This window comes from Phoenix dactylifera, chromosome 16 (genome assembly GCF_051530095.1).
Source record: "Phoenix dactylifera cultivar Ajwa chromosome 16, Ajwa_hap1_PhDact_Kaust_v1.1, whole genome shotgun sequence".
In the NCBI taxonomy this organism is placed as follows: Eukaryota; Viridiplantae; Streptophyta; class Magnoliopsida; order Arecales; family Arecaceae; genus Phoenix; species Phoenix dactylifera.
Genome location: NC_143205.1, coordinates 13675245 through 13697962, shown reverse-complemented (window position 1 = coordinate 13697962; position 22718 = coordinate 13675245). Strand labels below are relative to the sequence as shown.

General features: G+C 35.7%; 1 protein-coding gene across 8 annotated transcripts; it reads right to left on the bottom strand.

The window, feature by feature from the left end:
* Window positions 1-383: 383 nt before the first annotated feature.
* Window positions 384-22258, bottom strand: LOC103721812 (membrane protein of ER body-like protein). 8 transcript variants are annotated; one of them, XM_008812158.5, is made up of 9 exons: window positions 22024-22254; window positions 17876-18025; window positions 16637-17209; window positions 13308-13454; window positions 10296-10445; window positions 6185-6358; window positions 5464-5715; window positions 2928-2989; window positions 384-1225 (listed from the first exon to the last, which is right to left on the bottom strand). In XM_008812158.5, the coding sequence occupies exons 1-9, from the start codon at window positions 22220-22222 to the stop codon at window positions 752-754; spliced, it is 2181 nt and encodes a 726-aa protein (XP_008810380.4). In that variant the 5' UTR covers window positions 22223-22254; the 3' UTR covers window positions 384-751. The 8 variants fall into 8 exon arrangements, with proteins under 8 accessions (XP_008810380.4, XP_088569151.2, XP_088569153.2 ...); XM_088713025.2 differs by lacking the exon at window positions 22024-22254 and adding an exon at window positions 21121-21810; XM_088713027.2 differs by lacking the exon at window positions 17876-18025 and having other exon boundaries at window positions 21121-22258.
* Between the last annotated feature and the right edge of the window lie 460 nt (window positions 22259-22718).

The following is a 22718-nucleotide window of genomic DNA, read 5'->3' as shown; positions in this document are numbered from 1 at the left end:
GTGAGCAGGAGATAATTAATACCTTTTGGCTTCTGGGGTCAAGCCATTATAAGTGTCAGTTCTTAGAGAAACCTCTTCTCAGTAAACAACACATCGCCAAAGAAAATCTCTTAAGCTACATTCCTGTTCATGAGCAGCAAATGCTCAACAGTGATCTTCCAAATCAGAGATTAAAGCCAAATAACCCTGCTCCCAGACATCCTAAATGATCAAAGAAAAAGGAAAATTGCAGAACGGGAGGAGTAACAATAACTTGATTCCGGCCACTATTAGAAAAAATTGGATTTAGTCCTGCAACAACTCGAACCTGTGTGGATCAACATGAAGTACGCCGACAATGCAAAATTGAAATATTATAAGATATTGAAATACCATTCAAACTCTTTCAACAATACAAAATTGCTCTTCAATTATTGCATGAACAACCAGGGCACGACAGCAACGTAGAAGTTTCATTTTGTCCGTTTCCTCAAGACAAAACTGATAGATTCATCATATGTTGGGATCTCATATGCTTAGTTATCATTAAAAATAGCAGTCATCATGTTCCACAATTTTCGATCAACATGACTATCTCATGTTCCAGCTTATTACTGAAATGTTCAGCCACGGTACACAAACTATCAGAAAATACATGCCAGGTGAAAACCACAGCATTTCCTACCATCCACAGTGAAAGATGGGAGTGAACTTATTATCGGATTCGCCAATAAATAGATGACTTCATAAGGTAACATGCTTCTGATTTCATTCAGTAGGATGACCATGCCGGAAATGTTGAGCTTATATCCCTATAAATAATGGAAGGAGGTGCAGAAGCAGATGTATTACTGTCAAACAAACCAAGCTTCTCCAGGAGTCTGCTGATCATCAACCCAACTACATAAGAAAGGCCAGATGCTGACACGCCCAGACCAAGGTATAAAAATAGATATTTGATATATGCCTTCTGAGGCTTAACATGGGCCTTCCCTATGGCCAGTAATGAAATGCATAGGAGACCTGCTGCAGCAACAGCTATGAGCTTGTATTCCTTGTTGTCGCTTTCTTGGAATGAAAAGCCATATGTAAGAGGAGGCAAGATCCCAACTAATAAGTATGATAATATGGCTACAGCAGCATGCATCTTGAAATTTGCTCTTCTCCCAAGAACATCCCAGTAACGACCAGCTGGTTCACCCTTTTGATCAGTAGCTTCATCTTGAGCACTTCTTAGTTCAAAAAGCTGCTAGGCAAAAATCAACATGTAAAAGAGAAATTTTCATGCACTCAGTTTGAAAATGTGTTAGAAAAATATGTTAGACTGAGTTCATAAGCACTGAAAGATGTTCATCTAAGTACTGCCTTTTAAATTTGAGAATCATATTCAGATATTTTAAGAAGACTTTATCCATGGCGATCGGCTGGCTCAAACTCTAGCGGTTGAACTGGAAGAGAATGGAACTAAAGAAGCAACAGTTTTCAATAATCTCATGAAATTTCAATTTGTTCTGTGAATCGACTTAATGCACAAATTTTGCATGCATTCTCTATATATTTCTAATTGGTGACATTCTAATCCTAAATACTTTTACTTCATTTATTTGTCACGTCAGCTTACAACTGTCTTTTATTGGATAACAAGTTTCATCATTTTATGCCATGGATGTGGATTATTCAGGAAGTCAACTTCTTCTCTTTGGAATATAAAATGTCATTTTTACAAAAAACATTTTTTTAGTAGCAAAAAGAGCCGATGTATACATCCATACATATATACATGCATATATATTTTATACACAGATATAGTATTTACATGTGTTTACGTAGAAACCCATAGAAACCTCTACTTAAATAGATTTCATGCGATTGAGAAATCATACGTTGATCCATAAAGTCAACTCCATGGAGATTGGCTGATTGGGTAAAGCTAGCATGTCAGCAGTTGGGACTCTCAGAAGGGTATCAAAGGTAATATTATTTCTTTTATGGTTTTTCTACATGTTCATATATGACAATTCCATAAACATAATCCTAACCATTGCATTGTCCTATCTATCTAGGGTTAGCTTTATGGTCATTTTTATTAATGATTTTTGTTAAAAAATTCTCCAGTAGGGTTCATAATCTCCGTATCGGACCTTGTGCTAGTACCATCTTGGTACATTATCGCTACGCCAAGTATGGGGTCAGTTCGACGTACCGATACTCGGTACGCTCCCCACACCATATACAAGTTTGGTACTAGCACAGTATGGTATGGCCTGATACATACAGGTACAGAATGTTGTTGTCCGATATACCAGTACAATGAACCAGATCACTAGTGTTATTAAAGTTTCTATATATATTTTCTCACGATTTCCAACCATGTTATGCTAGGTCTTCTCCTCCTCTTGTTATATGCTTACATAGACTCAAGCAACTCTTCCAACCATGTTCATACCATCTCAACTAGTTCCATCCCATCCCTAATTGATCCTAATCTAATGCTCTCCATATACATGCTCCATTTATATCCGGCAATTATCAGAAATTCTCTAAAGATTCATTTATCATTGTAGATACGGTTCTGCATGCTTTTTTGGTCTATTTCATAAACCAGTGATTTCCTATTAGCAATATAACCTCGTATTGTGATATAAGAATATTAAACGGATATACAGGGTTCCACTTGAGAGAGTGCTTTGGATAACTGGATCACTGTCTCTAGCAATCACTTGGAGATAAAGAACTTTATCATAGAACGTTGAACAGAAAAAAATATTCTTTAATAGAAAATGATTCTTGCTATATGCTTTTACTATCCATAGAAGTTGACTATTAGTTTAATCAATCTCACCGTGTAAGAGTAAGATTTAAAGAACAAAATTTGAGTTACTGCAAGCACAAGTATTCAATCTTCACACAAAAGATTAAAAAAAGAAATGACTAGAGAAACTACTTACATCATGGACAATTACAAACAATCCGCCAATCAGGTTTGCCAATCCCAAAGCAAAAATTTTCACTGCAAGAAAATGAAAGGATCATATGACCTTCAGCTTTATAGAAAGTAGAGTTAAAAATACAAGCCAAAGGAATAAGGTAAATCATGTGCTTATTTTTCTATAAAGGAGTATATTCCAATCATCTTGATCTTTCACTAAATAGCTAAGACTTCACACAACCATAAGACTGGATATATTGATGTAGAAATATTCAGTTTTATAAAGTGAACACCTAATTCTTTATAATCAAGGTAAAATACTTAGATATGGGAATTGGCCTTCATTCTGAAATACTTTACGATGGGAGTGGTCTTTCTTTCTATTATTATTTTAAAACTTCGATAGCATGGAATATTTAGATAACACTTAACAGTGGTTGATTATGCAAAGATATTGAGAGAGAGAGAGAGAGAAAGAGAGAGAGAGAGAAGGAGATGAAAATCACTCACTATGGTGAAATGAATTTTCTTATAGCAGCAATGAGATGGTACAGAGAGATTGGTAACTTCAATTAATTCCTTTTTTTAAAAAAAAGTTGGTAAATTCATTTTGGTATTATAATGGGGGTGGGGGGGGGGGGGTGGGTGTGGAGGGAAACAGGCTTATATTCCAAAGCAATAAGAAAAAGAAAAACAACTTTAGTTACAACAAAAAATGTTGATCCTTCTCTTATTGAAATAAAGTTCATTTATTTATATGAATTAGGTTTTATTTCATAGCCTGGCCTTCTTTTCCAACTCAGCATATGCCTAAGGCCAATCCTCTACTTCTTCCAATAGGCTTGAAGCTTATTTTATTACCAAATGTTACATGAAGTGCAATTAGGCGTCAAGCCCACATTGAAGAAGGGTCTTAGGAAATGATCCAACAGTGGGACAATGATGTGGGGAAGAATTGGGTGCTATATTCAGAAGCTCAAATAGCACGAATGTGCGGGCCAATTTGGGAAGCTTGTAAATCTGGAACTTAATGAACAAGAAAGGCTATTACATATTTATATCACAATATGTGACATTTGGATAAATTAATTATAGACAAATTACCGATTCCCTGTTCTGTGGAAATAAGTTGCTTTGGAAAAATGGAACATATAATAGTGTTTATCCCGGGCGAACAAATCTTTACATGATCCTTTCTAGTGGTCTATGTTATTTCCATTGGCCCGAGCAGGTTAAATGGACCTAAGAGTGAGCAGTTTGGATCCTCAGGGTTGAACTGGATAGGATTGCTGCAAAATGTCAAAACTTTGCTGTTGAGGGTTGCTTAGGGCCAGAAATGAAAATGATTTACTGATTTATATCAAATCTGTTTTGGAGGTTGTCTCATTTTATCCACTGGAAATGTATGGTCAAGGGTTGCAGCCGTTCCACTATCCTGTTTTAAAAATTGTAGGGCATTTTAAAATTATCCACATAGAAGGATGTCCGAAAATCAGTGAGCATGTTTTACTAAATGAACTGGACGTTGTCAGCCATCAACCAAATTGATAACATGAGATTATACCATGATTATAAAAAAGAAGAGATTGAATTTTCTTTGACTGGATGTAACTCAGAGACGAGTAGAACAAATCATCTACCCCTTCAGTGGGCATCTCTCTTTATATAAGACTACTCCCTTCACAGGTTACATGCCAAAGAAACTGCAGGGTTTTTGAACTTGCATGCCAAATGTTAACAAGCGGAATGTGGAAACTCCTTTGTAGATTCATTAGTGGAAATTGGATTTGGAAATGACTGATAACTTCCCTCCTAATAATTCCTGGAACAAATGAGATCAAACTTACATCCTTCTTTTCGCATTGATAAGAAACTTTTCAGGCTAAAGCCTGGAAAGTTATGGCATCAACAACTTAGCTTTGAACAAAAATTAAACTCATGAACCTATTAATTCTGCAAGCTCTATGACTAGCTTATACAAGCTGAAAAATCCTACCTTCAGACTATCCTTAAGTGTTAAGATCTACTAGTGGCTCTTTCTTGCAATAATTTTTGCATCAGAACGAAGGTTGGTGCTGAACTACTGTATTTGAGCAGTATGAGTGGCATGTTTATGAGCAGCAAAGAAGAACATTTGCTCTTTCAAATCTTAGAATAACAAATAAGCTTGACCAAACTTCTATATATTGGGATAAGGTTATCTTTTGTTCGCCGGAATCCTTCCTGTCAATGCCATTTAGCCTTAGTTTCAACTTTTTTGAAACAAAACAACATGATCATGAAAGTACTTTATATTTTCTTATTTTAGTTGATAATCCACAATCAATTTATATGATAAAAAATAATAATTTAATGATAAGTACAAACCAATAAACATATGTCAGAAAAAAGGATTGATATAGCATTCCAAATATGTAATAAATGTTACTCTGCAACAAATTTAAGGTAACTGATAATCACTACTGCTTAGCATTTAGATGACACTGAATGCTCATACAAAATTAAACTAAAAGTGGTTAACTTTCTATTTGTGCAATAAGAATATTGGTACTTACATGTTGAAGCATCAGTTCCTGCTGCAGATGACACAACAGAAAGGCTTGTAATAGATTCAATTAAACCCCCATAGACAATGCTTTTCAGCACATCCCAGTCATTTTTTCTTCGAGCTTCTCCAGTACTTTGCTCAGGCTCATGAATCTCAATCTCAGAATGTGGTAAAACCACAACAGCAGGTACTACCGAATCACAAAAACTTTCATCTCTTAAAGAGATTCCTTTCTCAGCAACTTGAAAAATATCATCTCCTGTATTATCATATGAGAGAATGTAAGCAAAATAACAGACAAGTCGTACCATCCTTTCCTCTGTTCAAAGATGCATGCAAGTGTATTTCAGGAATAGGGAGCAATCAGCATCATGTAGCCAAGATGTTCACAAGATCCCTTCTACCGAATTATATTTTGGGGATCACTAAAAGGAGCTTCTGTTCACAAGACCCCTTCTACTATATTTAAGCATTTGTGTAGTTCTTTACTTGATTATCAATTGCTTAGCCAATCTGATAAATTTGAATAAAATTTAAATTGTTTGTCTTCAATAAGAAGAGTGTTTACAGAATAAGGCACATCTAATAATCCTGGGCTCAAATTCTAGTGGGTAGTGGGTGATATCAAGGACGAGAACTACAGGAAATAGTAGAAGCAGAAAGGAACATGAAAACCTCCACACCTAGCTTAAGTTCACAATTTTATCTCTGAGAATGTGATAACAGACCTCTATCATTATTTAGTATGGCGTTACTAAGCTTCTCGTCATTATTGGTCTGAAAATTGCCATGTAATGTAACTTCAACTACAGGTTGAGCCACAGTGCTTTGCTTGTCTCTCTGAGATTGATCCTCCATTGGTCTGCTACTGCTAACATAAGATTCTTCAGGCAGAGTACTTCCTGTTAATGACATAACACTCATTATTTTCATCACAATGGTACAGTTAGTATCCAAGTGGCATGCTTCGTAAAACATGCAGACAATAGACAAACATAGAACAGTTATATGACATACTTTGAAATGATATGAACATGGAAGGTTACTTGTATATTTAACCAGGAAAATTAAGAAGGCAGAGCTTAAATATCTGAACTTAATATAATGACATCTTTTCATCTTGAAGGCCCTTTAATAATGAAGCCACTGCAACAATAATTATGCAGAAAAATAGGTTTGCTAAAATATAAAGAAACATGATTGCATTTATAAGTTTCAAAACCCAGTAAAAGAATACCAGCTCAGTAGCAATACTTCATAGGATGCTATTCTTGATTTTCAGTTGGATAATTGAAATGCATTCAAAATAAGTGAAATGGTTTAGTTCATAGCGTAGGTTCTTTTGTTTGGCGTCAGAACTGATAAGGGATACAGAAGTTGAATGTTGCAATACTTTCAGAATTATCGAATCCACAAATACATAAAATAACATCGATAAGCTTGTTTAGAGTTTGCCGAGAATCTCATAGAACACCTGTATCACTCCTTGTTGTAACAACCCAGAACCTCACCCAAAAACTAGCTAGAAAGTATTATTTAGGTTCCTTGGCCCTGTATAAGTACTCAAGATTTATCCAATGTATAACCGATGTGGGACTAAAGACACGCTTACATGGGTCCTCACATACTCTCCATGTTTAAGCCCTAATTTTCTCGCCAGGCTAAGGGTCCAAATTCAGTCAAATTCTATCACAAACACCACGATTAACCCGTGGTCAACTGCCATGGGCCCGTACTGCAGTATCCCCCAGCCAACAAAGGCCATGAACCGGATATGTTTTAATACCATTTATAACAACCTAGGACCTTGCCCAAAAAAAACTAGCCAGAAGGTATTATTTAGATTCCTTGGCCCTATATAAATATCCAAGATTTATCTAGTACGTAACTGATGTGGGATTAAGCACACACCCATACGGGTTCTCACACTTGTAACAATGGTTTGTCCCCCCCCCCCCCCCCCAACGCATACGCTCCCCGATATAGTCGCAACAAGATTTTGCTTGTCGTTCTAGGATGGATCCATCAATTGTTCTTTATGGATAATATAAGGCTCTTCAAACAAGGAACCTATCAATATTTGATATGACAGATCAATATATTTCCTCATAACAACTATAACCATGATTTGCAATTTTGCAAAGTCATTAAATTTCTGCCAACTATATGTATGCTCTTCAAAGCTACAAATTCCCTATTCGTTCTTCGCATATTATCGAAGATTCTACAGGCAATTGAACTCCTAAATATTCATATAACTATATGATTAATTTTCAAATTACAATCAAACATGCTGTGACTTGATTGGCTAATCACCATGATCAAACAAATGCACCAAGCCTTGAAAGCCATTACAGTTTTAAAAAGTACTAGATATAACTCAACATATTGAAAAATGGCAAAAAAAAAAAAAAAAAAAAAAATAGGGAAAGCTAGAAACATGGGTAAGCTAAATGATGCAAGCGAGATTATACTATCAATAAGACAACAATTGTTTTAAGAAGTTCTACACTGCCTCAAGATCATATAACAAGTTAACAACAAGATAGAATTCTAAGATGGCTTTGCTTTTTCTTATGTTATGTATTCGAACAAAAAGTGCATATCACATAAAATAAAATTTAGGTGATACTCCGAAAATGCTGCTTATTTCTTTCTTTGAAAAATTCATCTTCCTTGTCTCTTTAGATTCTTCATACCTTATCACAATCAAGAGAACAAAAGCAGCACGTGAAAATCAGCTCTGGGGGCACTCTCCTGTGCAGAAAACAGCTTCCGTTGCATCTTTTGCATTAAAAACCTTTTTTCACTATAAGAAAGGTTAATCTTTTTTCTTCCCATTTCAGTTTTAGAAGTCTCGCTTCTTTAGTCTTCTTATTAGTCCATAAACATTTTAATAATTTGGCTGTAGTTTAAGTCTTTTCTTTCTTCTCCAATAACAAGACAAATTAAATTTTATTCCTTCGGATGGTATAAGGAATAGTAGGTTTTATATGATACACATTCAAAACTCTCGAAAGTCACATGAAACGTTTCAAACAATTTTCGACTATCAAAATTTCTAGAAGAGGAACTTCTTTGCAGAACATCAACCTGCTTCTTATACTAACAAGTAACACCTGTCCTATCCATGCACCATCTAATCCAGTATTGATCCCTCTAAACTTTGCCAATGACCAAGGCTTTTTCCAAAACCCTAAAAATGGTTTCTTTTCCATCTTTTCTTTGTGCACATGAATATCTACTTTGTCCATCATGATAAAAATAAAATTTTGGGGAAGTTGATTCATACCTTCATTAGTTAACAACAGCAATGAAAAGATACTGGCTTTGATAAATTTAGTTGCATGTTCTTTCCTGCCTTTTGCTTAGTTCATATGGCTCTCTTTGAGGACCATAAGCTGCACAATTTACCCATTTGAAAGAGTAGAAGACAACCCATAATAAGAACTGAAATAACAAAATTACTTTTAGATTTCAAAAAGCTCTTGCGCTGGAATTGATGGAAAGAGCACATTTTTTCCTTTGATTGAATTGTCAAAAAATAGTCTTTCTAGAAGCAAATGGGCTTCCTGCATCAACACGGTGTTTTTTTTCTAAAAATTTGATCCATGGAACAGTCTAAATTGTCCAGTTACTCGGTATTTATCTTGGTATTGGATAAGTTTAATTTGTAGGATATTTAGAACATATTGTGCCTCCGAGCCAATCATTATTCCAGTCTGCATCATCATGCCTCTTCAAGCTCTTGAAAATTATTTTGGATATAAAAACAAAGGATGTTTAGAAATAATTTCATGGTCAGATTTCTTATTTATGTTTAGACTACATGTTGATCAAAACTGCAAGAAAGGCCAATTGTGCCATCACAATTAGTTGAAAAAGTTGATCACTCCCATCAATTCCGGATGCTCCCTTGCCATTAAACAGTAAGAAAAGAATTATGCACTTCCTTTGAAAGCTAGGCAACTAATCATTCCATGCCTAATTTCCTTCATATCTTCAACCACTCATACTCTGATATTAATTCCATTTTCTAAAATATCTTGGAGTTTGTGCCCCAATCCTGGTAATCCTATTCTAGACAGCTTTAGTACAGTATTATCTTTGATATGCTGAAAGAAATATTTAACCAAGGTTTGTCACATCAGTCGGTACTATACTATACCGGTACCGAACCGGTATGCAGTCTCATACCATACCGACACTTGGTACACCTTGTTGTCTCATACCATATCGCATACTGATACTGTAATAGGATGGTACCGGTATGAGGTCCCGTACCAAGATGGAAAACCTTAATTTAACTCTTATTAGTGAAGGTAATAATATGACTTCATATAACAGATGAGGAAAAAAAAGATACTTCTCTTGCAGTACATATATAAGTATGAATATCACAGAATTTCCTTCAATACATGAATGTTTGATGCTCTAATTCACTACTTGTACAATTGGCGGGATTTGTAGATATAAAAGATAGCAAAGATAACAAGCTTGAATCTAGAGACGAACTTGCATATTTATGCATCTGAAAATAAAGATTAGTGGTATGGTTAAGAATATAATGGCCTTAGCCAACAATACAAGTTTGTTTAATGCAGTAACTACAGGAATTTGAAACGCTAAATTGCAATAACTTTATAAGTAAAAAGGCAAATAAGTATATTAGATGCCATATTATGGCTTTAGCCAATAATACAGGTTTGTTTAATGTAGCAACTACAGGAATTGGAAATGCTAAATTTGCAATAACTTTATAACTAAAAAAGAAAATAAGTTTATTAGATGCCATATTATGTTATTCTGATATAGTTATCTCGAGCATCTCGTACAAACCTGCATCATTCTTCTGAGCAATGATCTGACACTCAGCAGGCTTCATAAAGCCCGACATAGACATAGTCTGATAGCTTTGATTCTCTTTATGGACTGAATCACTCATTCCTTCTCCACTCATGATATTAGAATCACCAGGCTTTGGAGTTTCTGACATCAATATAGCAGCATTGCTGATCCTTTATCAGTAAAGTAGGTATTATGTATAACAACATGCTAGGTTCTTCCTCATTTTCATTTTAACTAATTACAGAAAATCAGAACATTACTAGGACATATTTGATGAATTTCATATGCTTTATGCTTTGAATACAAAATTTAAAAATATATGGCATTTTGTTGAATGATATAGACTGAAATACCCATTAAAAATGTAACCAAGAAATGTCAGAGGATTGTTTCATATAAAGTTTTCTATGCAGTTACAAACAAGTCTCTGAAACTACAAGTGGAAATGTCATAATCACAGAGTTTATAAGATAATGACCAATCCTAGTTTACAATCTCAAACTGAGAAGCAAGTGTTAGAGCAGTTGCAAAGGTGAAGTTATATAATAGTAAGAGAGCAATGGTATGATCTACATCAAGGCTTCAAATATCGCTATCAGACCTGATATGTATCAGTTCTTTTTTTTTTTTGTTTTTTCCAGAACAGCAATGGTACAAAGTACCGACAAATGGTATGAAACTACATCCTGTATCGACACTCTGCGTGTGCATACCAAAATCCTATTGGAATGGTGTGGTACCAATTGTACTATCCCATTTCGGAGCTATTTGAAATGTTCATATATATAATTGCAATAGACCACAATTCCTTGCATATAAATATGTCTATCATGGTTTATTGTAATGGTTTTGATACCCGTATAATTGCCATTCTGGTATAGTGTCGATATGGGTCGGTTCGTAGTATAGACACTTGGTACGCCACTGCACCAAGTATTGGTTCACTACCAGTATAGTATGGTACACCCAATAGGGGGTGGTACACTTTTCTATGGCAAACCATGTCTATGTAGTACATGACTACAAACAATGTATGTACATATTAATTCTACATAGGACCTTGCAAATAACATTTTCTCCAATAACATAGTTGATTAAATATAGAGAGGTCCCCTAGTAATTATAGATGTAACCAAGTTCATAAATTTTTGTGATATGAAAGATAATGGTCATTCTCATGGTGCTTTGTCCTTTTTTTAAAATACTAAAATGGCTAGCATTTAACAGTTTTTTAGTCGTGGTAGTAAAGTGGAGATGCTATGGTAAAATAAGAGAGTAGGTGCTGAAGTCAAGCAATTTTTTGAGCAATATGAGCCATCAGTTGATACCCAACCACAATACTCAAAGTGGGAGAATATATTTTGCCCATTGCTCTTAGAAGAAATGAGAACCTCTGAAATGATACAAATCTTTTTGGTGGAAAGTTGACAAGTGGGATCCTAAGAACAATCAACACAGCTAATGTCTTAAAGCTTCGGCATGGAAGCATAAGTGAGGAAATGATTACTAATATTGATGTATCGTATTGCATGGTTTTCCACATCACAATATAGTTAATAAGGAGCAGGACTTCATATATTAACTGTTAAGGCCTAATATACATTGTTGACCCCTTTCTTAACAGCTTACGCTTTTAGGAACTATTGGTTAGCTAACATGGTACTAGAGGCATATTCATGGATTTTACCTGTTTATTTTGTTGAGGCTTTTCTTCTCTTGATTTGTTCCCTCTTGAGTCTTTTCTTCTCTTGATTTGTTCCCAGTCGAGTCATTATTGCCTCGTTCTTATCTTGGTTCCAGGCCGAATGCAAGGGGGGATGTTAAAGGCTAATATACATTGTTGACCCTTCCAAACTGCTTAAGCTTTTGATTTCTAGTGGTTAGTTAATAGAAAAGTCATACTATATTCTGTTATCAACAAGTACTAAGCTGACCCTCGTTTTATTCATTTTGTTTGGCTCATCTTTCTTTCTTAACAACATGACAGTCAAGTGACGGCAAGATAATATATCAATGTCCATCTGAAAAGCAACTAAACAAACACTGATAAAGTTAACATGTAAGATCAAATAACAAGATGATGGAGACTATAAGTGGGAACAGGAAATAAATATTAGAAATCTTAAGGCAGGTCTGAGCTCCCCAATTGTTATTCATCCAAATAACAAATCAATTTTCATTCACATCCAAGAACTCAAGTGACAGTGCTAGTGCTAGCAGGGATCCCAGTGCTAGTGGGCATGCAAGCCAGTGGCTGGCAGATCATGACATGTTGTGTCATGCCAAAAAAAAAAAAAGAAAAAAAAAAGGAAAAAGAACAAAGGGATATTTTGGCTCAATACCAAAAAGTACCAAGTCACATATATCTGTGCAAACCAGCAATGTTGATACCTTGAGAAATGTGACACACAGGCACAGGGGCACTGGCCCGGCTGCGCACAGACAGCACTTGAATCCTTGGCTGAGAAGCACCCACCATCTCACTAGGTAGATAAAATCAACATCATTTAACCATGTGCTAGTATATCACAACATTATCAAATATCATAGAAAAAGGTTTTGTAGATTGGATAAAAGCAATTTCAGCATAGAGCTCTAATCTTGCAGGCATTGACATCATTTTATAGTTAGTCAACAGTATATTTCAGAACAATGAAACCACTTGATAATCCAAAAAACACAACGAGCAGGCCTAGCATTACAAGTGCCACAAATTCACAACTGTACACCATGCAAGTCTCCTAGTATATGAGAACAAACTTACCCAAATTGTTTATCTCATCCATCTTAGTTTACATGTTAATGGCAAAAAATCCTTCAATTGATAATCATTTGATCAGTACGCCATACTAGGAAAGAATTTTTAACAAAAAAAAGGAGCTATTCTGTTATCATGCACGTCTAAATTACAAGCATTAACAGCAGAATAACAGACTGTTATAAGATACTCCATGTGAATGCTCCTTGCACTGTGAGCATTACAAATGTCAAGCAGAAACTTACCCAGTTCACTTTCTTTTCTTTTGCTTGTCCCTGACTTAAAAATAGACGAAATCCAATTCATGCTTTTCTCGGGCATCTGTTGTGAACTTTGCAGACCCTGGTTTTCCTCTCCTTTCGCGAAAATCCGAAATATATTAAAACCACCCTCTGCTCACAATATAAAGTACAATCATGATATTTACCTTGGGAAGATTCTCATAATGGGACTCACCTACCTATGCATTTCAAAATCAAATTTGATAGTATGAGTAACTTTAGTTCTTGAAATATCAATTGATTAAGCCCTTTAACTTACTAAGGAAAATATTTCCCACAACAGATGCAAAAAATGAAAAACTATAGAAATTCTTGAACATACAAAGAATAAAGCAGGTCCTTCCTTTAAAACATCTCTTTTATAGCATGTGGTGATAAGCATGCTGTTTTCAGTCATCATATAGTTCTTCGTGTGCTGTACATAGATATAATAATCTAGTAAGTAAAACCAGTGATATAAGTTACTTAAGATTATATTATAAGTAATTCAAATTTCATGGTTGTTTCATGTGATGCAATTAATTCTCATGTGATCAGCATTCCTGAAAGGCGCTGGATGTGGTGAAGGCACTACAGGTGAAGCCCAGCCACACTCAGTCATGATCCACTCCACTAACCCAATCCCTCCTTCCTTCCTGCTCTCATGTACACCCTATACCTTTCACTTGCTAGTTTTGCGCACTGACTCACATTTTGATCTCCAGTCTAGGAAGTAATAAGTATTGTTGGGTTAAATTCATCTTGACAGCTTATAGAGGATAGGCACCCCAAAATCTGATTATAAATAGAGCAGCTGTTTGAAGAGGTGAATACGCACAAGATAGGAGGGTTTACAAACAAAGTTTTAGGGCCTGGTGATTTTGAAGAGAAGTGCTATAGCAGATCCGGGGACTGAATGAAAGCAGGGTTTTGGGGTGTTTATCATGCTACCTTTAGGCTTTTTGTTGAATCACACATTACACATAGCTTCCTATACTTTGAATCTCTTTCTGAATTAATCGAAAAGAGTAAATGTCGTGCCCCATAGACAGATAATTTCCCTAAACCACTTAAGATTTGTTGTGATTTGCCTAGTTTGTTGTCTCTTTTTTTATTTATTATTATATACTGATGTTCCTTTGGTTATAACAGGGAGGGTCCACCTCACTTGACATCATTAGCAGGGCCTAAGGACATCACTGAGTCTCTTACTATTCACTCACAATGACCTAGAGACGAATTTCTCCAAACTAATGATAAGTTATAATGAAGTTCTTCTTGAACTTTCATCAAACCATTCTTCAAGGAACTGTCTCCACTCAATAAAAATCATGCTTTTTTGGAATATTTAGCAAATTTACAAGTAACTTATGACATTTTTGAATATTTCACAAAAATAATCAAAAAAAATTTCAGTTCATGTCAAAATATATCAAATGTTATCATGATTTTAATATTATTTTACAATTTATTCTGTTTATTTTTTCCATGGAGAAATCCAATTAAAGTTACTAGATATAAATAAATCATAAAAGGCATAGGAGGAATAGAAGGACTAGAGAAAGAAAAGTGACAGACAGAAATTTGAGGCCCATCTATCTTCTCAAATTGTTAGAGAAACCAGTATGAGGTGGTTAAATAATCAAAATACTCTTAGTTGGTTGGCCACTGGTGACCACATGTACATGGGAACTTGGCTTTGATATAAATCATTTATAGCCCATATGTGGAGAAATTGGTTGGAGTTCTTGAAGATATACTGCTGCAAGGACCTGATTAATCCAATGTAGCAACTTTCCCTTTATTTTCCTTTTCTTTGTCTTCCTCTCTCCTTTTTTTATATTTTTGATCCTAGTTTATCCCATAAAGGAATTCTTGCTCAATAAGGGTGAAGAAAGTCAAACCAAAACAGCTGGGAGAAGGCTTGACAGTTATGGTTACAGTTTTATCCCATAAAGGGATCTTACGACAAGTATTCTTCTTCTTCTAATAGAGTTGCCATTCCTGACCCAAACTGTACTAGGGAGTAGGGAGCTCAATACTCCATTGATCTTTCTGCTACTTGCTGCTTGTGAAACACTGACCCAAGCGCATATAGACAGTTTTCAGAAAACTTTTAAATATTCTAAATACCAAATGTCAATACAAGAACATGAAGCATCTTATTGTGCAGGTTCCTTATTTCCTTTCTGAGCGCATTAACCTATTTAAGGTTTCTCCTCAAGCTCAACAAAATTTATTTTGAAATATAAAAGAGGCATAATTGAAGTTAAGTCTTTGAGTGCAGATGAATTATGTGGATCATAATGTTTGAATTGTGTTCAAGAATTGTAAGTGTCAAAGATAAACTGTTTCAACTTGTTAAACCTTCCATAACCTCAAAATATTTTGTACTATTAGTTTGCCAATAACATTGCTTACCAATTCTAAAGCCATTTCTCTGGCTTGTTTGATATTTAGTATGATAATTTCATTTATATTACTCAAAGATTTTGGATATACTAGACTCCATCAGTCCAAAAATATCTTAGTTATTGTTTTATCATTGATATTTTTAACCTAAATTAAATAATATATATATATATATATATATGAGGTGAAGCAAGAAAATGATCTCATTCCTATATAGGAATCTTATTGACATGATTTCAGGTAGGAAGTATCATCAAAACAGTTATATAGGCAAAGTGAACACATAAGTTACACCGTTTTGCTAAAAAAGATAAATAAAGACAAAACTCTTGTAATTGAGAATAAAGATATAGAAACATAACATCAGAAAAAGAAGCGTTTGAATAAAATAGTCCTGGAAAGATGTATCATATTCAAAAGAAAGAAAGAAAACATAGGCACCCAAAATACATAAGATAATGCAGAGAAGACTACTAGTACTGAGCACAATCAAACTTGGTCTCAAATCCCAATGGGACATCCTGCGGGACACCAAAATGGGGCATCCTCCTGAGTGCTGGGATAGGATCATCCCGCCATTGTCCCAACATCCCGATTGGCACGTCTTGAGACATCCACTCTCCCATATGTCGGGATGGGGTGGGAAGGCGGCACGTCCCATTCCATGAGCAAACCAGGACAGTCCCGTCCCACTAGATCTCAAATTATGCAATCAAAGATTAAAAAAAAACAACTAAATACCTTGCCCAACACTACCCATGTTGTGCAATACCCAACCAACATTTTGAGTGAGACCATTAAAGAAACTATGGAAATGTGGAGTCTTTAATCTATGCATGCATGAGGATGCAGAGAAGACCTGCTATGACACATAAGTGATGATGAAGATAACAAGGTCAAACCTGTTGGAATGAAAAAGCTGAAGCATGATAAACATCTGAATACATCAGGTTCCCTATCACCTGGATCTGTCATTTCAGCTGCAACATGTCTGGAGTCCACATCATGCTGTATTTCATGAACTTTCTTTGCTGGTGCATCAGATTCAGTGTCTTTAGCCATCCTTTCTGACCTTTTCCTTTTACGTAAAATCACCCTTCTAGTTATACACGAGTGACAATTAGGACAGAACAAATCATGAGTATCTTGTTCTTCCAATACTCTCTCAAGATCAATGCCTGATACTTTTAGTTCACTTTTCTTTACTATTTTAATCTCTTTGTATCTGTCAATTTCCTGTTGACTTTGTGTTATTTTATTTTCATTGTATCCTTCAGAATAATGCTGTGATTTTGATCCATTTTCCGCCTTCATATCCTTTAAAATATTATTTGCATTTTGAACAGGAATATCCTCTTGGCCATCAAATTCTTTGGTTCTAAAATCTACTTTTCCATTTGCTATGTCCTTCTCCGCAGCAAATTCGTCCTCAGTGTACAATTTCATCAGAGCTGTCTCAGCAGTGGCTTCAACACCTGCAGCCACACAGCATATTTACATTTGTTAACTTGCACCTGAAATAACCGGTAAAGTAGTTTACTCTTTAAGCTAAATGTGGATATAGAAAGACAATATTAAGAAAAATATTGATGAATAATCTCTTTATACTAATATACATATGTGTTTGTGTCCGATATGTCTCTAATACCAATATTTGTCAAATGCAGCTAGGATTTGTGTTGGGGTACTTCCCGGATAGTTCCAAGATGAGCGGAAAAACCTTTTTTTTTTCTCCTTCCACATGCATGTTGATCATTTAATGATTGACATGATGGATGCTTAATTTTAGTGTCTGTGATGTTGATTTTATTTTGTGTTACACTGATGATTAAGTTTGCGGATGTTGATATTATTGGATATAGTATCGACTATGCTATGAGATAACTTTTATGCTTTGTGGATGTTTTATTGCACTTATGTAAAAATATCTGTTAATTATTGTCAAATCCTAGCTGCAATATCCTGACTTTTTAAGATATGCCATATTGGAGTAGCCATATCATGTAATATCAGCATCCTATATCTGTGTCTTCACTTCATTGTTTCAAAGTCAAAACACGTAGAAACAAGTATATACAGCCACATGCTTAATCATATTTTTTTGTCCAATACGTTCAGTCCTCAGAAATCTAATAACTAACCTTTAATTGGTGACTCAAAAAGTGATTTAACCTGAAATAATGGTTTGATATCAATCATCACTTGGCAATAGACTTCATGATTCTGAATATGAAGTCTGCTGTGACCATTCGATTGGTAGGTCCAAGTGCAGTGCCGACACTTCCACACCCCTTCAGACATAGAAATATAAAAGTAACTGTATATTCACTGTGCAACAGAATACAATAATCGGACCACATATCTTTAATTTTTTAAAATAAAGTTTTCATGCTAAATGATGCCTACAGTAAATCATCCCTTGTGAAGCCAACTTTCTGAATTGTTCAAATAAATACATGAAAAACTATTTAATTAATAAGACTTCTAGCACAATACACTGCTAACTCATACAGATACTGCTAGGTATCTAACTTTTAAGTAAGGATATTCCAAAATATATATATTGATACAACATGTAATTTGAAGTATCTGCGCTTCCTAAACTTGAAGTGAAACTGTTGAAATCATCAGAAGCACCAAAACTCTACATGGGAGACCAAAACTGAAACCGAGTTTTAAAGTTTGAGTGTGAACAAAAGCTGGTTATTCAAAATACACCATTCTCAAGTTGTTGGCTTGGAGTAGTATTGCATGCTTTTGTCTTAATTTTTCTCTTAGATTTTCCTCTCATTAAAAGGGGTCCTATTTCTGATGCTTGCCAGCATAATAACGCAGCAGTTTATGCATTTCTTCCACTTGATAGAAGGTTGTGTTACTAATTACTCGAGGTTTCTCTTAGTTGAGTTATCCAAAGTTTTTATTTATGAAGCTAGAAATTTTGAGACCATAGGTTGAGTTGCAATGCAACATGCTGGCATGACATGACATGATTCACTTGTAGGTGACAATGCTGCATAATACATGTATAAAGAATAATATGTGAGGATTATACTTAGAAAATGCATGCATATGGTAGAATAAAAACATCTGACTCAGTAAGTCAACTACGAAAAGATTTCCTGGCAGAAATTAAGTATTAGGAACATGCTTGATAGACAGAATATTGGGAAGTAGGAGTTCGGAGATTAAACTTCCAGACTAATTGACAATCACTCTCAATATGCTTCTTCCACTTCTGAAAAGAAAGATTATTAGCAACATAAATTCACACTTTGATGGTCATTATATAGGGTAAATATGAGACAATTTAGACCCATATTAGAGAGAAACTGGAGAAGTCAATCAAAGGTACTAAGTTGATGAACTAGGTGGAGAAATGACATCTTATTCATGCTGAAAGGTAAGTAGTAGTGCAGAGAGCCAAGATCCTTTCAGGGCTTATATGGGCAAAAGCAAGGCAGCAGATTTTGGTTGGGGCCATGGGTGACAGTGCTAACGTTTTTGGCTGGGGCTATAGTGGATAAAGGTGAGAAAGAAGAGGCTGGTATTAGGGTTAGGTTGCACTCGGGCAAGCTGGCCATGAGAGGGATGGGGGCTGAGTGGTGTCGGAGGCAGGCTTACAGTATGCAGAGGTGTCTCAAGTCAACTGATGCCACAGCATGTTGAGATAGACATGGAAGCAAATGAGGAAGAGAAAAGGAGAGAGGGCAAGGAAAAGAGGCACAGGAGTTGGAGGGAATGGAGAAGAAGAATGATAAGAGCACACTTCGGACCGTCCTGGAAACAGGTAGAGAATGAGGAACTTGACCCTAACCGCGACCTGCCGGTAGAACCAAAGTTATCAAAAGAAGCGTGACCCTAACCGCGACCTGCCGGTAGAACCAACACTATCAAGTTCTAATCCAAGAACAAAGGTGAAGCTCTCACATAAGAGAAACCCTCAAATTTCATTCATGCGTTCTCCCCCTCTCAAGTACAATCAGGTGCTATTTTAAGGCTGAAATGGCTTCAAAGAGAAGCAACTCCTAGGAAATTACATAGCACTACTTGTCATGCATTTTCCAAGGCTGCATTTACCAAGGCTTGGAAAAGATGCATGTTACACCTACTCCTAGAAAAGTAACCAGAACTTAGGAAAAAGATTCCAAAGTAATTATAGTGACTTTGGGAACTACAAGAAAGTCTGAATGTGACTTGGGGAATACAAAACATCATCTGAAATATCACCCCAAAAGTATGCACGAAAATCCAAATATAATAGGAAAGTTGGCCTTCCCATGAATGCTTCTTGTCATGTGATTTGGACTTTCCAAAGTGTTGTCTTCAGGTTGGACTCAAAGCATCTTCACCCAATTGTATGAAAGTGACCCAATTAGGTGCAGCCTCTATCTCACGTTGGTCTTCTTTTCCTTTGATTTTTATGATCAGGCTTTCCAAAGCTTGTTTCATCCTCTTAGTCTTGGCCCTAGTCATAGGACCTTCAATTCCATGCAAAGGATCTTTAGATGGGCTGGTTGCGTCTCTATCATTGGTTGCGTCTCTATCAACCATAGACAGTAAACAGTATACAGTAAGATATATATGCAGAGACTGGTGATACTGCCACAGCTAGTTTTGTTGTTTCCACATCAATAAAACACATATATGTTTGATGCTTCTGTTCTAAAATCATTTTCAGTCTAAGATGATTTCATCCATAAAAACAGAAGATCTGCATATATCATTGCACAACATTCTGTTACAAACACATACTTGCTTCTTCAATTCCCTAGTTTTCCATGATCAAGAAGTGCCAGGCAGATTGATGACAATTGACGAGGTTTTTTTTTTTTAAAAAAAATACAGTTTACAAAATGGAAAAAAGACATAGTGCACAGGCCAAAGATTTATGCATCAATGCCAGTACCAATGCTAGTCACCTGGCATGCCCCATGACATGCCAAACGTGTGTGCCATTTCTGTGCCAAAACAAAAGGAAAAGAAAAAGAACTTCCAAAATTAGGTGATGTACTAAACATGCCAAGTGACTAGCATTAAAAGAAATATCAGCAATAGATTTAACAAACATTTAATTAAAATATAAAAAAAAAAGAACTTCAAAAAAAAAGATTTAATGGGTGATGTACTAAAACATATCAGCAATTCCATACTGCAGGGGAATCTAAGGGGTGTGGTAAAGAGGGTGATCATTCAAAGAAAATCAGGAAATTTTCCAAACAGATCATTAGTCTAATTCAATCCCAATTAAGAGATAGAATCTCATTACCCTCAACAGAAATGCTGCAGAATTCTTACTTATTGCTGCATCAAGCATAAGTTATCAAAGTATCCCGACAAACATACGGATAACTGAATAACATGAGAAAAGAAAAGGAAGGAAAAATACCAAGAAATGTCCTTGATAAGCCCGCAACATCTTCCCACTCAGAAATTTATCCCATATTAGTAAGAATGATATGAACATAGATGTGCAACTAGAAGGCTCTCAAGTGCTAGAATCAGTGACGATTGTAGATGAAACATTCCAGTCGTTGTTGTTGAAACAGCAAGTAAATGCATTAAACAAATAAAAAGCAGACTTGGTCCAAAACTTAGCAGAAAACCAAGAAATAACTTGCCATCCTGCCATAAGTTGACATCCAGAAAACCAATGCGAATTAACCGTATTTCGAACGCAAAGATTGAACTCCCACCCACCAAACTGATGGCAATATGACGCAGTGTGTGGATGCCCCAAAACCTGCACCTAACCGTGGCTGCAGCAACCAAAGCTCCAAGCAAATGAAATTGTATGTCCAACAAAAACTCATAGTGGCATGGATGACACCATACACCTACCAAGATCCCTTGTATTCTAAAACTCCAGAGTCCGGAATTTCCCCCTAATGATCCATCCCTAACTCAAAGAAGTTAAGGGAAAGATGATGCCATGAGACAATATCACATCCATATATGAAAAGAGGAGAACAACAACCCAATCGCCACAACAAATTAGACCTCAACTATGGTGAAAAAAATGAATTTTTTCGCAGAGTGTTCGCACTTCGGAGTAGTTTTGTCTATGTAGATGAGTGTTTACCAAATAAAATCTTTTGTTTTAATTAAAAAAAATTAAAGAATAATTTGGGTACGAAGGAGGAGGAAAAGACACGGTAACGAACGAAATTTCCGCCGGGCCCGCCGCAAGAATTCCACGCATTTATGGGTATTATGGTCATTTCACATATCCTTTAATCGGAACTGAGAAATTTCAGGAGAAAGGGGCCCAAAAAAACTAGAACTGCTTTACCTTGTCCTTTGTCGTAGTGTACGCTTCTTCGTTCTCCCTGTCCGCCAACTTGCACCACCTCTCTCTTTTCCTCGTCGCCGTCGTTCTCCCTTGCGTTTGTATCCCTCCTCCTCCGTTGCCTTATTTCAAGGGCACCACTCCCCTCCTCCTCCTCCTCCTCCTCCAAAGCCGCCTCCTCCCACTTCCTCTCTCTCTCCATCCCTCCCTTCCCACAAGAAACCAAGTCACCACCCAAACACACCCTTGGGTCCTTTATATCCAAATGTCCAACCAACCTTTTTCATGAGCCCAATATTATACTATATCTCTTTTGTTTTTTTTTCTTTCTAAAATATATCTCTGGTTTTTGCTCTTTGATGTTGATGGATCAAACTTTGTGCAAGATTTTTGTAACAAAACTAGGCTCACCCAAAATGACCAGCCCAAAAATATTATTTAATTTTTTTTAGTCATGTATAAGTACTCAAGATTTATCTAACGAATAATCAATGTGGGCCTAAATACATACTCGCACGGATTCTCTTATATTTTTTTTGTTCAAATCTGACTATTTGTTAGGTTAGAATTCAAATGCATTCAAATCTAATTATAAACATCACAATCGATTTATGATCAGCTCTAATAAATTGCTGCTAAAAAATATTATTTAAATTTTTTAATTTTTTATAAATTTTTAAAATTTATTTAGTGAATAA